Source organism: Podarcis raffonei, chromosome 1, assembly GCF_027172205.1.
Source record: "Podarcis raffonei isolate rPodRaf1 chromosome 1, rPodRaf1.pri, whole genome shotgun sequence".
Classification (NCBI taxonomy): domain Eukaryota; kingdom Metazoa; phylum Chordata; class Lepidosauria; order Squamata; family Lacertidae; genus Podarcis; species Podarcis raffonei.
In genome coordinates, this window is record NC_070602.1 from 98,077,484 (window position 1) to 98,093,052 (window position 15,569).

The 15,569-nt window shown below is 41.4% G+C and overlaps 1 protein-coding gene across 1 annotated transcript in view; it reads right to left on the bottom strand.

The window, feature by feature from the left end:
• The window catches only part of LOC128422168 (von Willebrand factor D and EGF domain-containing protein-like), a 205,846-nt gene that overhangs the window by 84,183 nt on the left and 106,094 nt on the right, over positions 1-15,569 (bottom strand). The window contains exons 13-16 of the mRNA XM_053405830.1: positions 12,530-12,666; positions 9,004-9,165; positions 3,488-3,592; positions 77-191 (exon numbers count right to left, since the gene is read on the bottom strand). Coding sequence (XP_053261805.1) covers positions 77-191; positions 3,488-3,592; positions 9,004-9,165; positions 12,530-12,666 — 519 coding nt within the window. The remainder of the gene's footprint in view (positions 1-76; positions 192-3,487; positions 3,593-9,003; positions 9,166-12,529; positions 12,667-15,569) is intronic.

Genomic DNA, 15,569 nt, shown 5'->3' on the forward strand with positions numbered 1-15,569 from the left:
CAGAAATGTACACAATATACAGGTCCAGAGAAAGAATATCCCTCTCTCAAAAACATTTTATGCATTTTAGGCTTACTTTCATTGATAGACCAAGTGAATTTGGAAATATCTGGTTCACAGAGAAGACAAGGACTCGTAAGGCTCGAATCACCTTTTGCATAACATAATCCATCTATATTGCAAGCGTTTTCCTGCAAGTAAGGGGAAGAAAGATAAATTAGCAGCAAGTAATTGCTTGAAATATTTTGCTGTAGGAATAATGAAATGACAGCAATTTAAATGCTAGCACTCTGTTGCCTTGGGGAAGAATACAAGTGTATTCTTAAAAATTGCTGTAATGACACAGGCTTTGCCAGCTTCATTGTGAGATTTTTGTAGTTGTGAATGGCTTATCTCAGGCTGCCGGATAATGCCACTGTAACAAAAAATCATATGAAAATCACTAACATGTTGTACAAGATCATTAATCCCAGACACCTGTTATCAGAGTGATTAATTATCTGGTCCTGCTGAAATTGGGCTCCACTCTAAGGGTATAATAGCTAAAATTCTGTATGACAGAACTCTATGACTACAGTTATGAGGAAACGCTGCTTTATGACCCAGTACAAAAAGTGAAACTGTTTGCTCAGAGATCCTAAAATTCTCCTTTCATTCACATACAATTAAAATTGCCAATCTGCTCGGAAGCCATTTGTAAAGGGGGAAATGCCACATATTCCCATTCAATAGCACAAATCCTTGGTTATAATGGGATGCAACAACGTGCTTCAGTCATTTCCATTTGTGTGTGTGATGGCCTCAGGACTAGCAAGCCTTCTTGCCTGCCTTAACTTAAGCACCATGACTTTCCCCATGCCTAGAGCCATGCTGCTTCTCCGGGGACAAGGCATACTAAAAGAAGACATACATGAAAAGGTCATATTGAACAACAGTCCCAAAACAAAGCAGTTCTCTCTCCCAGGCGCATTCTAGTCCTCCCTCTATATGGGCTTGCTGATGTTACACAATGCACATTGTTCAATAATTGAGTCCTTACGCAGAGCCAGCAGCAGATGGCTTGGTGGGGTGGCAGCACTCACTGACTGATGTTGCTTACTGGGAAAGAGAAGGGAGAGGCAGTGGAAAAGTTGGTGCGGTACAATCTGGCGCTCCTGCTGGTGAATTTCCACTGTCCTGGCCTCCCCATTTGCCTCACCCTTCCCCATAAGGAACAGCAACTAAGCTGTATGGAGGTCAGGTGAACACCACCATGCCACAGTGCCATCCACTACCATATAGAGATTAGCATGTATCTAGGCATGTGGGCAAATCATACAAAATCCCAGCCTTCTCTACATACTCCCCCCTTTTTTTATTTCAAAGGGCCTCCAAACAGATAGCTGCAGTGGCATAAAACCACTCCTAAGCTGAGCATTCCCTACTAGGTTGCAAGTTCCATCACCCACCCAAATTGGTGCCCTCTAGAAAATAAACAAAGACTGAGTGATGGGATAAACAGTGGCTTGCAAAATAACACTTAAACTGGCATGTTGGAGCTCTATCCCACTTGGTAACATTCACCAGCTTCACTCACACCAGGTGGGTGGAGCTGGGCTGAGAATCTTCAAGATTAGCCAACGTGGTACAGCATCACAGATGTTGTTGTGCTCGCATCATCCCTAGTCGGCATGGCCAATAGCCAGGTAGTGTGGGAGCTGGTGATTTAGTGCATAGGTGCCTGAAACTTGTTCCCACTTAATGAGGGGATAATGGTTGTAAATTTTGAATTACATGCTTCATGTAATGCTGTATATTATTCGCCTCTGCTAAGCTAAAAGACAGACTTGTCTGAATGAACAGTGATCTAGAATCTAATCTGTCGATCTTTACCATTCTTAAGTATGATGTTCTGGTGTATATTGGCAGTCAATGCAGATTTTGAACTGTATTAACATGGCTCCAGCTAGTTGCTCCACTCAAAAGCTAAACTACTACATCTGGATTAGTTGCAATTTCCAAGTGGTCTGCAAGAGCCACCCTGTGGACTACAGTTATCCAGTTGGGAGCTTATCAGAGCATGAATTACTATGGCAAGGCCATAGGAACAGCCGTAACTGGCCAACCAGCTGGGAGCTAAGAAAAAGCCTTCTATGTCACTTGGATCGCCAATGACAGAGAAGAATCAGCAAGCACCTCTAGACTACAAGGGGAGCACAGCCCCATAGAGAACTGGCCATATGCTTATCTCCCAAGCTCAAGAAGTGTCGAGTCATAGCATCTTGATCTAATTCCACCTCGACTAGCCTTTATCCAGTCCATTACAGTGGCTGAGCACCAGTGCAGAATCTGCGCAGCCACACATGATTCTGATAGCAAGAAGAAATAGGAGTTGAATGTCAACAGCGTAAGGATGGAACCCAACTCCAATCCCCAACTCCAGCTGTCAAGGCAGGATATTAGTTAGAATGATATTATATGCTTCTTTTTCAATAAAACCTCCTGAATAAGTCATTCTTTTGCTTTAAAAATGTAATTTTTTTGTTCTTTAATCTGCTTCATAACATCTCTTTATTTGATCCCGGGATGCTCATTTCTAAACAATAAATAAATAACGTAATAAATAATGTAAATAACAACAACAAGAATGATAACTAAACCACAGAGCTTTGCATAACCCTTAAAAATACATTGCTTCACATAATGCAATTGGGAAAGAGCCAACAGGTGGGAAAGTTACAAAATTAATGAATTTATGGCATAGAACCATGTAGCTAGTTTGCTGACTAGGCTGCATCAGGGTGTAAAGGGTCAAAGAGTGAACTTAGCAGGGTGTAAATAAAATAAAATGCTGCTAGAAGTACCTATCAGAGTTGGGTCTGAAATCAAACTACAGTAGACCTTGTCCTCATGTTAAAAAGTCACTACAGAGCAGTTTTGCGCCTGTGTAGTTGTTGAGAGTTGTTTCTCAGCTGTGGCAATCACATCTATACTTGAAGATAACAGGCCCAGAGGTAATAGGATTGGTCGTTGCAATACCCCCAGTAAATCTGAGAGGACTGGCAAGAATTTGACACCATGTCTTACAAAGAAATGTTGCTTGTGGAGACTGAGAGCAATGTCGTCCCAGCAAAGGCTCTCTGTAAACCGGAATCTTCTGAGTGTGAAAGATGCCTTATTTGAGATAATTACAGAACCTCTGCTGTTTCCAAGTTTCATTTACTTACATGAACATTTCCAGCATGGAGGTGCTAAATTCTTTGTGAATATAAAATGTTAATTTGGAAGAAATGTTTTTTTATGTACAATGTGTTGGCTTCCTGACGATTGATATAAAAAGGGCATAATTTACAAGTGAATGGAAGAAAATATATTTAGCTTCCCAGCTGATCAATAAACACATTTTCTTCTCCAACACTTGTCAAGCTACACAGGCAATCCAGGGAAACCGGAGGGTTAAGGAAAAGATGGATGTTCTGTATTAAACCTCTAAGTGCTTTGAAATTACCTTTAATTTACAAAGCCCATTTTGATGGAATTCGCAATCCTGGCAGACTCCGTCATACAAGGTCAGGACTTTTGAATTACTGTACTGGAAACCATCATTAGAAATCTAAAATATACAAAAAAATATATCATATCATTTTATGTGATCATGTTCCATACAGATACTGTCTGCACATTCTAAAGCACATGCCCAATACACCCCTGAACTAAATGTCTGCCAAGAAGATAAATTAAACCACTTGCAAGTTACTTTCCTGCAAGCTAACAAATCACTTGATGCTGCAAACTGAAAAGCCATTCATTTATTACCAAAATATCTTTTCACTCGGATAAAATCTGGAGTTTCTGATAACTGCTGTGCTCTGTTTAACCTCTTCCTGTAAATTTCTTACTCAAGTTGACACAATTTTGAACAATAAATCCTGCTTCAGACATTTTGATTGCAATCCATAAAACATTTACTCTAGAGGAATCTCATAGATGTCAACAAGATTTTATTGAGCCTGCTTCAAAGGAAGATGATTCTGTATGGCAGCCTTTGCCCTTGACTCCCCCTAAGATGGATTTCCATACTCAGTGCAGCTATTCATTCATAAGATGTAAGGCCTGAAGTGTTCAATCTAAGGGGAAATGAGCAGAAAATCAGGGCCGATACTGCCCCCACCCCTGCTGTATGTATTTCCTGTAGGCACAGAAGCCATGCAGTTTAGCTGGTGACAGAATAGTGGAACAAACAAACAAACAAAGTAGGCCCTACACTTTGGCACATCATAACCAGTTTTACTTTTCACATAATATCTGAATGCACATGATTGGCGTGATGTTGGTGGCATCTGGATATAGTTGCTAAGCATTCAGTTGGACAAGATAGTGTAAGAATTTATCTGCCCTCCTGCTCTATGTTAGAGAAAAATCATTTATGCTCATTGTTCAAGAATTTGGAAAGCAAGTTCTGGTTTATGGGGATTTAACATAGGTTATCAGTTTTCTGATTTTTATAAGAGGTGCTATTCAAGGGCCAGAACTCAGTGGCAGAGTAGATGCCTGCAGAAGTCCTCAGTTGAATCTCCATGTAGGGTTGGAAGATACCCCTACCTGAAGCCCTGGATAACTGGTTGCTCTGACTTGGTTTAAGATTAACAGGTCCATTTGTCCTGAGTGTTTATAACCAGTGGTGTCGCGTGGGCAGGGCCACAGGGGTACAAAATTTCAAAAGCGTGCCTTCCCCCTCACACAGAAAATATCCCAATGTTCATGTGGGCAGTGGATTTGAGCAATGGCTGATTGCCAGGGCGTCCCTGCATGGGCTTTAAAAATACAGTGATACCTCAGGTTAAGAACTTAATTTGTTCTGGAGGTCTGTTCTTAAACTGAAACTGTTCTTAACCTGAAGCACCACTTTAGCTAATGGGGCCTCCTGCTGCTGTCGCCGCGCCACCGGGGCATGATTTCTGTTCTCATCCTGAAGCAAAGTTCTTAACCCGAGGTACTATTTCTGGGTTAGCGGAGTCTGTAACCTGAAGCTTCTGTAACCCAAGGTTCCACTGTATACTCACGCCCTCATCCTGCTCTCCACCGTTCTTGACACTCATGGGTGCCGCAGTTGCCTCTTGTGTAGGCCGCCGAGCTATTGCCCCTTCATTCCAACCTATTGGCAGGCAGTGCTGAGGATCTTCACCCCATGCCACTGCCCCCTTGCCAGCTGGTGCTGCTAGCGGTGGTGACAACATGGAATAGGAGGAGAAGTAAGTTATCGGTCATAGACCAATCATCAGAGAGAGTTGGGGCAAGGGAGTGGTGCCAAGGGAGAATGAGAGTCCCACCACCACCCCAGTATTTCTGCATAGGGAAGCTGCTGGTCTCTGAGGTGCTGCAGGAGTGAGTGCGGGGGCTGGTGGGGCAAATATCTCAAATGTGCACATTAAAGATACAGGTACGGTAAAGGTGAAGGACCTCTGGACAGTTAAGTCCAGAGAAAGGCAACTATGGGTTGTGCTGCTCATCTTGCTTTTCAGGCTGAGGGAGCCGGCATTTGTCCGCAGACAGCTTTCCAGGTCATGTGGGCAGTATGACTAAATCACTTCTGGCATAACGGGATGCCGTGACAGAAGCCAGAGCGCCAATAGAAACACTGTTTACCTTCCCACTGCAGCAGTACCTATTTATCTAATTGCACTGGTATGGTTTCAAACTGCTAGGTTAGCAGAAGCTGGGGGAGAGCAACAGGAGTTCACCCCATTGCATAGATTCGAACTGCTGGCCTTCCAATCAGCAAAGCCCAAGAGGTTCAGTGGTTTCAACCACAGCACCACCCGCGTCCCCCATGGTAGAGTATTTCATTGACTTTATCAATACTGGACTGGTGGAAAGGACTCAGGGAGTGCTAATGGTCCCCTGGTTAGCAGGCACAATACCCTGGGTGCTGGCAACCCATGTCACACCACTTTTGCTACCCCTTTAGAAACATCAGAGCAGATGGAAGCACTGAATCTGCCTACTTAGTCTGGGTACGAGAAGACACGATAGAGAGAGGTTGCATCACCACCAAAATTGAAGAGGTTGCCACTGCTTCCTACATCCCCACAAATGAAAGGAGTGGAGGAAAGACTACCACCATATGATCCTCTTTCAACTCAGTGTTGCTGAATGTTTTGTTGCCATCATTATTATTATGAGTCTACTCTAAGCAAAATTTACTTGAATAAGTGTGTGTGTGTGTTTTTGTATCTCATAACTGAAATCATGGCACGTAGCTTAGTTAGGTACTAAATATTTGTAAAAATGCAATTCTTCACAGTATCTTTTCAAGAGAGAAAGAGACGGGGAGAAACCCATGCCAGTTTGGCCACACCCCGGTGTCTCCACTGGCCATGCACCCATCACCTCCTAGACACCCCAGTAGGTCTAGTGGGTAACAACAGCCATGGCACTGAACAGATGGAAGGCATCATTGTGAGGCACAGAAGAGTGAGAAGAAAAAAGGAGAGGCAAAAATCACAAACAACAGAAAGAAAACTCATGTAAAGCTAAACACACACAACTGATATTTCCAAAAAATCAGCATTAAGTGACCTGTTCCAGAAACATTATATTATTTTAAACTGATAAAATACTACCTGTTCCACTCAGGTGTGAACAGGTGGGACTGAGGTATGTGAGGATATAGCAGTGCCTAGCATTTGCAATTCAAAGGAAGGAAATAAGTTTACAATCTATTCAGAGAATTTGAAACTGAATTAGCATAACTTAACATAATTTAAAGAATGAACTCAATTCTCTCAGTATTTGATTTAGAAGAGGGGCTCCCTAGCCACATTCTTCATAGACAAGCCATCTTAATAAGGCGGGAAAACCATTTCAAGGGTCTCTAGCTAGGGTTTAATCTGCAAAGTGTGTGGTCTGCAGCTCAAATCTGAAATGGAAAGCCATGCTTCTATTTGGGACTGGATGTAGCTATTTGATGGGTGGGTCAATGTACTCTGCACTCAATCAGACCCAGTCTTCGCATGAGCTAGCATATATAGAAATAAAGGTCCCAGATAATGTTAGTGTAGGAGATGATACGACTGATACAAACTCCTGGTGCTGAAAATGGATTCTAGGCCTAAGCGAATCAAGCTCTGAGGCGGAAAGAAGGGTTAGTTTAACATCCTGCCATTTTGCAGGCAAAAGCACTACCTCATCTGTATAAACTGATCACTCTTAATGCAATTTTAACCTTAATTTCTTTCCTTTACTAAAGCCCTCAAGATGTTCATTTTCTCAGCACAGCACTAATGATCAAACAGATGTACATTAATAATGATTAGGACTTTAGCAGCCTCTAATAAGATATTCAAATAAACCCCATTCATTTGCTTGCTGTGCTTTGGTTAAAACAAAAATAAACATTGATCTCCTCTTCAAAAGTTAATAAGCTACTGCAAAAAAAAATATGTACATAAATCATCCCAACTATTCTGTTGTGCTTTGGAGAAGCACGGGCAGATCAAAGTCTCCTATAAAGCAGCAAGGGTAGAGTATTAGGCATCTTCTTGGCTGCCTGTCTAGAAAATTGTGAAACAAATATGTTGAGGTCTACCAGTGATGAACTTTGGTAATTTCTGACTCCATAGTTCTATTTTGGGTGTGGGTGGCTGATCTTCAGAGTGCAATATGTCTTACTTCACTTCATATTACTTTACTTTGCCCCACATGTGCCCACTCAACCACTTCAATAGGTGGAACTGGCACTACTGCAGGTGCCAGATAATACCTGTTACGCATTTGTAGAAACTCAATCGTTTAGTGTGGCAGCAGAAGCACTTTGGAACTCCTTGCCTATTGAGATCAAGCAGGCACCTTGACTGCACGGCGCCTGCTAGAAACATTCATACCCAGATGCTTAGAAAGTTGAGGTAACTAATATGTTTTGGTATTTCAATGTTGTAAAGTATGATTGTGAATTTTTCCTCAATTTTATTGTTTTATCATTTGGTTAGACTGCTTTACGGTGAATCGAGTGGTGCATAAATTTTATGAAACAAGTAAATAAATAAGCCAGCACTTCTACATTTGGGGGCCTGAAAGTCCTGCCCATGTGGCACCATTGTCCACAGTGGTATCTGGTTGTTCACAATAGCAGTTCACAGCTAGCATCGCAACAACCCTTTTAGCTAGGTTTTCTGTCTTAATTTCCAATCGGTGACATGTTTGCTCCTTTGTGTTTTTCTATTTGAATGACATGCTCTCCACAACTGTGGTTAATGCTTGGTGTGTTGTGCTTAATAACATCACTGAAGACCACTGCCTGCCCCCCATGACACCAGAGGCTACCCTTAGATCTCAGGGTCTGGAGTGCTCTTGACCTGGGTAGGTAGGTTCCAACCACTTAATCAGCAAGCTGAAGTGCATTCTGGGTGTGCCACATGCACACATGACAATTCTGTGGGAAAAGATGGTAAGTTTGGCTTACATCCATGTAGCTGGGCCACACAAATATTACCACACCCGTGCAGAAGCATCTCACAGAAAAGCCACTTGCGCTCAGCTACAGTAAAACTGAAGATCCCCAAGTATTCAGCATCGTTCTCTGCCATCTCTTTGAGTAGGACTGTCCTGTACAACAATTTCAAAATGGAGGATGTGAGCCAGAAAGGCCCCCAACAGGCAGCAGTGTGAAGCTGAAGTCATTCTGCACTTGTGACCTAATCAAGAATTTCAGCCGTGTCTCTTGAAATGAAATGCAGATGATTAAGAATTGATTCACCCACTATATCAGCTCAGGGTGATTACTAGGAACAGTGATTGTAATTTGCACCTTAAGACTACTTATTAAAATGCCCACAATGCCTGTAATTTCTGCTATTTCTTTGTTTTCTTATTTATTATGAGGCAATACTAAAGATCTCTTGCTCTCGTGTGCACTCCTATTCACAGTGATTAGCAGGAAGAAATCCGTAATCTCCCATTTTATCATCACGCTGCTTGAGAAATGTCTTTTGAAATTGTTTTGCTAGTAGCACAAGAAATTCCTACTTTCACTTGCCATCTTGCATAAGGCTCAGCATCCATCATGAAACGAACAGCTCCTGTTCCTGTATTGTTCAGAGGTGGGATCTGACAGTCCACCGTTGTCAGATTCAGAAATGTTGCTTTGGTGTTTTCATGTTCTCTGGATACCCATTCACCATTGTGATACTGCAGGAAACAGAGCAGGAAGATGTCTGTGACTTATTGCAGGTCTACATGTACTTACTGTAGATTTCAAGTGATCTATATGGATATATAAAAATTTCTTTATGGAAGATTTTGATCAGATGTGGTGCTGTGTTAAGTGGATTAACACAGCAGACACAATAGAACTCCCGAGGAAAACAAAGGAATTCAATATGTTCAAATCTGATTGGTATAAGCACAATGAAATGGGGTATATTGTCCAACAGATACTATAATGTTTCAGAGATTATGCCAATTTTGCAAACTTTATTGCCGAGACCATATAACACTGGTCCTGAAAGACCTACAACTGGCTCCCAGTACATTTCCAAGCACAATTCAAAGTGTTGGTGCTGACCTTTAAAGCCCTAAACGGCCTCGGCCCGGTATACCTGAAGGAGAGTCTCCACCCCCATCGTTTAGCCCGGATACTGAGGTCCAGTGCCAAGGGCCTTCTGGCAGTTCCCTCACTGCAAGGTTATGGGAAACCCAGCAGAGGGCCTTCTTGGTAGTGGCACCCACCCTGTGGAATGCCCTCCCATCAGATATCAAGGAAATAAACAACTATCTGACTTTTAGAAGACATCTGAAGGCAGCCCTGTTTAGTTTTTAATGTGTGAAGTTTTAAACTGTTTTTAATGTTCTGTTGAAAGTTGCCCAGAGTGGCTGGGGAAACCTAGCCAGATGGGCGGGGTAGAATTATTATTATTATTATTATTACCCCGCCAGTTGATGAGCAATGATGAATCTCCTACTTGCGCCGCTTTCACAATTTGATCCCTGGTTCAAATTGTCCTCTGTAGCTGCTGTTGTGTCTACAAAGGAAAACATGCACACAGCTACATATTTTGCAGGTCAACCCCTTCTGTATGACTCTTCCTGACAATTAAGGTTGATCAAGAGAAGCTCTCCACCTGCCCTTTTCAGAAACACTTCCTGTCCAATGTGCTTCATGGTACAGAGGCTTCATTAATGAACCATCCTGAATGATGAGCTTGGATGAGTTTCCTTTTGGTGGATATCTCAGGCTTCCTTTTAGAACATCCAACCTGGATCTCCATTTTGTGATATCTCCTCTCAAAAGCACCACTACATGAAACCTCTCTTTAACATATAGTCTATGTAGTTACACAGGAAGCTGCCTTATACAAAGTCAAACCATAGCTAGCTCAGTATTGTTGTCACAGACTGACAGTAGCTCTTCAAGGTTTTAGACAGGAAACACATCCCCAGCTCTATCTGGAGATTGAATCTGGAAGTTTATGCATACAAAGCAGATATTATACCCCTGAGCTGAAGTCCTTCCCCTCTCTAGGTAGCTGGAGGGAAGGAAGCAAGCTATACTAACCCTATGCTTACTCTGTTAAATGATAATCATAATTGGAGTCAAATCTGACTCTAATATTTGCTGGTATTGTAATGCAATTATGCCTAAAACAAACACCAGTGGCAGACCTTGGTGTCTCAATCTTCAGTGGCCTCCTGGTGATGCCAAAATCTGCCCGCCCATCTCTCACATTCCATTGGGAGTCATAGCTGTGGGGCCCCAGAAGCTCCATGCCTGGTGTGACCGAACAGATCATGCTCCCCTAGATCTGCCTTTGCAAACACCCTGCTGATTGCACTATTCTGTCAGTGACTTTAGAAACAGTGCCCTTCAGAATTTAATAGCAAAAGCTTCAAAACCTAAACATGCAATGTCAAGTCTTCGAGGGGAAATGCATTTTAAGTGTGTGGGGGGGAACAACTGTAATATTTGAAGTCCCGGTTTTATGTTTTCAAGTTTCCCCCCCTACTTTGGTGAGAGCTGGAAAATTGCTTTTTTTAATATAAAACTGAAGCAGAGCAACTTGAGTTCCTCATGGTATTGGGAACTGGATTTTAAAATGGATGGATCAGACCTTCGCAGCTCAGTTATCTTGGCTGATGGCAGTATTATTATTATTATTATTATTATTATTATTATTATACCCCACCCAACTGGCAAGGTTTCCTTAGCCACTCTGGGTGGCTCCCAACAGAATATTAAAAACACAATAAAACATGAAACATTAAAAACTTCCCCATGTCAAAACTGGAAATGTTATTTCAATGCCTGAATCCTATTTTCTGTGGCAAGTGCCATTTCCACATTCCCATAGCTGGAGCAACTTCATGTAACAACATCTGAAGGAATGTAATTTGTGCGACAAACTGATTGTGTCATCCTATCAGTAGCATTCCTGACTGATGCTGGATTTGGTAGTATTTGTGTGATTCTGTATTTCAAATGCATGGGATCTAGACATGCCCTTCATGAAACTTATGGCTCACAACACAGTCTATTTGTACATAAATATTCTATGTGGATCTCTAGGATTGTAGGATACATCCTGTCACATAGAAGTCTACTTTCTACAAACAATTTCAGAAAGTTCTGTATCTTTCTGCTTCACTGGGAAAGACTTTTTTGTAATGAATCCAATTTTGAAACACTCTGATGGAGAACCCCTCTCATCCCAATAATTCTTAACCATACATTCTTTTATATGCAGCCTTATAAAGCTATCATATTACATGATTAAGATGTAGAATAATAATCTTAATAGTCCACCATTCAGCTGTAGACTACAGCTGTGTATCCGGAAGCTTGGATAGTTAGCTATGATACTTAAAATTCAAATGCATTTAGAAATACAACCAAGCGTATAGATTCCAGATGCACCAAATTGAGAAATAATAATACTGTGATTTCAAGCATCAGTGAACTAGGGTAAAACTGGGATAAAAGCTCGCAGAGAAATGGAAGAGATTGCATGGTTTTGATTCGCTTATGGACCAATCTTGAGGTGATGTGACACCAATTGTATAAAGTGTACATGCCAGAAAGAAAACTTATCACTTCCAGTTCCAATAATAACAGGCAATATACACATATAACTAGACTAAGAGAATCAAACCACTAGATGCAGGCCAGTAAACAAGAAATAGGACCAGCTGAGATTCATGTTATCTCTCCAGCTTCACAGTATTAGAGCCATGCCGGCTTAGACTCAGGCTGCTTCAGACATGGGGTTTATTGCATGCGTTTTAGTGATGATATTTGTAGTACTTATGTCCTGATGTCTAATATTCCTTTCACACTGCAGTATAACATTATAGAACTGTGGCTTTTTGTGGGAAAACCCAGTGATAAGCTTGTGGGTTTATTTTCAGAAATGTACTATGGACATGCCACTATCTCCCAATGCGATGTTTTTTGCCACTGAATACTACGGCAAACATTGCTGTCTGTGCTCAATAAATTATAGACCTAGAGAATATGTAAAGGTTCCTGACGAAGAGAGCCCCTTTCTGTATTGCTTACAGTCATCCGGGTGACCTCACAATGAAGATCAGAAGAATCTCTGAAGTTGTGTCCAAACACGTGGATTCTGCTACAGTCAGACGTCCGGACGTCACAGAAACCCCCATTCATTAGATCTGTGATCTCTACTGGATACTCTATAAGGGAAACAAACATGTAGCAGTGGGACTATGGTACATGAGCATGCACATAATTTTTTGTATTGCTTTTATTACTTCTCTTTAGCTTTACCTGCTGGCGCATGTCCTTTGGAATCCCACTCTGAGCATTCATATGTCACCAAGCTGACATTCTAAATACAGGAACTTTTGAGTAAAGGCGGGGAGCATTAAGGAATGAGGAAGCCTATACAGGAATGGCTGGGTGGGCTTTACTAGATAGATAGATGATAGATAGATAGATAGATAGATAGATAGATAGATAGATAGATAGATAGTGGTACCTCTGGTTAAGTATTTAAGTCGTCCTGGAGGTCCGTTCTTAACCTGAAACTGTTCTTAACCTGAGGTACCACTTTAGCTAATGGGGCCTCCCGCTGCCGCCACTGCGCAATTTCTGTTCTCATCCTGAAATAAAGTTCTTAACCCGAGGTACTACTTCCAGGTTAGCGGAGTCTGTAACCTGAAGCATTTGTGGCCCAAAGCGTTTGTAACCCGACGTACCACTGTATATGTATACACACACACACACAGCAACTGCAACCACTTATCTGTCACCCTGTCACAAAATTGCTCCACGCTGCAGTTACTGCTTTTAAACTCCATACACTCATCCTAGATAGCTTATGCTGAAGGCTGATCAGGGATTTCTGAAAATACCCTTAATCCAACATAATATTTGGTAATCTCATATATATGGCACTTGAAGTGATCCCATAAGTGTGTATGTGTGGGGAAAATATGTCAAGAAAAGGTGTTCCTCTGAGGACTTGGATCTGAGCAGGATCAAAGATTCCTGTTGAATGTTGCTCAAGGGGATGTTTATCGGAAGCTATTTGATAAGCCATCCATTGATTGTCATTTTGACGGTTCAAGAATTACTACAGATCATCCTTATAATAGCAAAAGCCATAGGATATGCGACAATTCCCCCAAGCAATATTATTCCATTCCGTGTGCGGACAACATTAGCCATACTGGTTCTGCAGTTTCAACGGTCTGCAGTAGGGACAGAGGTAGCATTTTAAAGCAGACCAGCCTAATTCACCAATCCAGGAGTTATACGCGAATAGGAATGCAGGTGCTATCAACTGGATTTTGTAATGCAGTTTCAGTTCAAAGAACTTGCATAAGATTGCACATTTTTACTGAAAAAATGTGAACAAATATGCATATTTCAGGGGAAGAATGCATTAAAAAGCACACAAAATGTTATTTTAGTGGAAGAATGTGTATAAAATGCATATAAGGAGAGAGGTAAGAGGGGGCAGAACTTCTACCTGCACATTCCTCCTTACTGACCTTGAAGCCCATGGGTATTTTCAAAACCAAGAACAAGAGAGAAACACCAGCTGTGGGTTACTGCTACCTTCCTGTTCTTTTGCTCTGTTGCTATTATGCAAAGGGATTGGGGAGTTCTTTCTGTGGATGCAGGTAAGAGTCTGGGTGGGTTGGAGAGTAGAGGCAAAATGTTTTACTTTGTTCAGAAGCTGCAGAGTGAGAGTCTGTTGGCGCAGAGTGGACCCCTCTTTGTATGAGACAGAGGAGGAGTCAGTGGGCTCATATAGGTGAGAGGTGGAATGGGGTTGTCATTGGGACCATTTAGTTCAGAGTGTTGAATGTTCTTTTGTCTTAACCCAGGAATTTGGTTAAACTGGGAATTCTAACGGTAGTTTAGCTCTGTTTGCCTTATGATGCAGCTGTTAATTTCTTTTTATGTAATGGATCTTTTTACAATTTTGTAATTTTTATATATTGTAATTTTCTATGTATGTTTTATTGTTTTGATTTACTGCTCCCCAGTCTGGGTTTGAAAATATTCAATGAAGAGTGGAATACATGTGTTGTGCTTTAAACAAAGAAACAAAGAACTTATAGAAACCAGGTACAATTTAAATGTGATTTTTTTTGTTCATTTTTTAAAAATCCTGTTGTATATATTTTCACAGGAGTATAACCAGCACAGATCTTGGAGCATGCTTTAAATAAAAATAAAAATATTTTTTCTTTTTTAAAATCAACATTGTGACTATTGCAGAACTATTATAACAATTATTCAAGTTATTCCTATAGGGAGTTTCCCTTCTACTTTAACACCTTGACTATAAACATATTACACATTAATTTCTAAATTCAAACTGTTATCAAAATCAAATGATACATGGATGTGATTTTTTAAAGTCTTTATCACTTACTGGTGGTTGATTTATTATATATGATTTAGCTGGATATCGAGGCTTTTATGCAATATAGTCCTATACTCAGAAGTAAGCCCTTGCCGACTGCACCGGGCCTTGCCTCCAGGTAAGTGTGTGTAGGATTGCAGCTTTAATGTTGTGAATTTAGTAGGAGCCCTTTCATAACCTGTCACCCTAACAAAATGCATTGCGCCTCTACCTTCTGTAACTGTTGTGATTTTGATGGGAAGCTGTGTGAGCCTTCCAGGTTTTGGCAAAGGTCATTCTAGCAGCTACTAATAAATTCAAAATGAAGTCTTGCAGGATTGCACACACACACAAAAATGCTATTAGTTTCATACTGCAAAATAAAATAAATGATATTGCATATCTGCTTCATATTTGTGAAGGCAGGATTTTCTCATTTGTTCTTTCTCATCGGGATGTATGGGATGTTAGAGGAGGGGTGAGGGACTTGTTGTCCTCCTTCGGGGTAGTTTGTCTACCTTTGGTCCCCACACTGCACTCAACTCTCACCTGTGGCTCCTAGAAGCTGTCAGCATGTGACAGAGGCCACATCCCGGGAAATGGCTTAGACTGACCAGCTGAACCAGGTGAGGGTAGCTGATGGGTCTCAAACCCCTCTGTGAGTTAGAGACTTCCCCTGCATGCAAGGACAGACTTCAGCAGATTGAGTGGATGCAA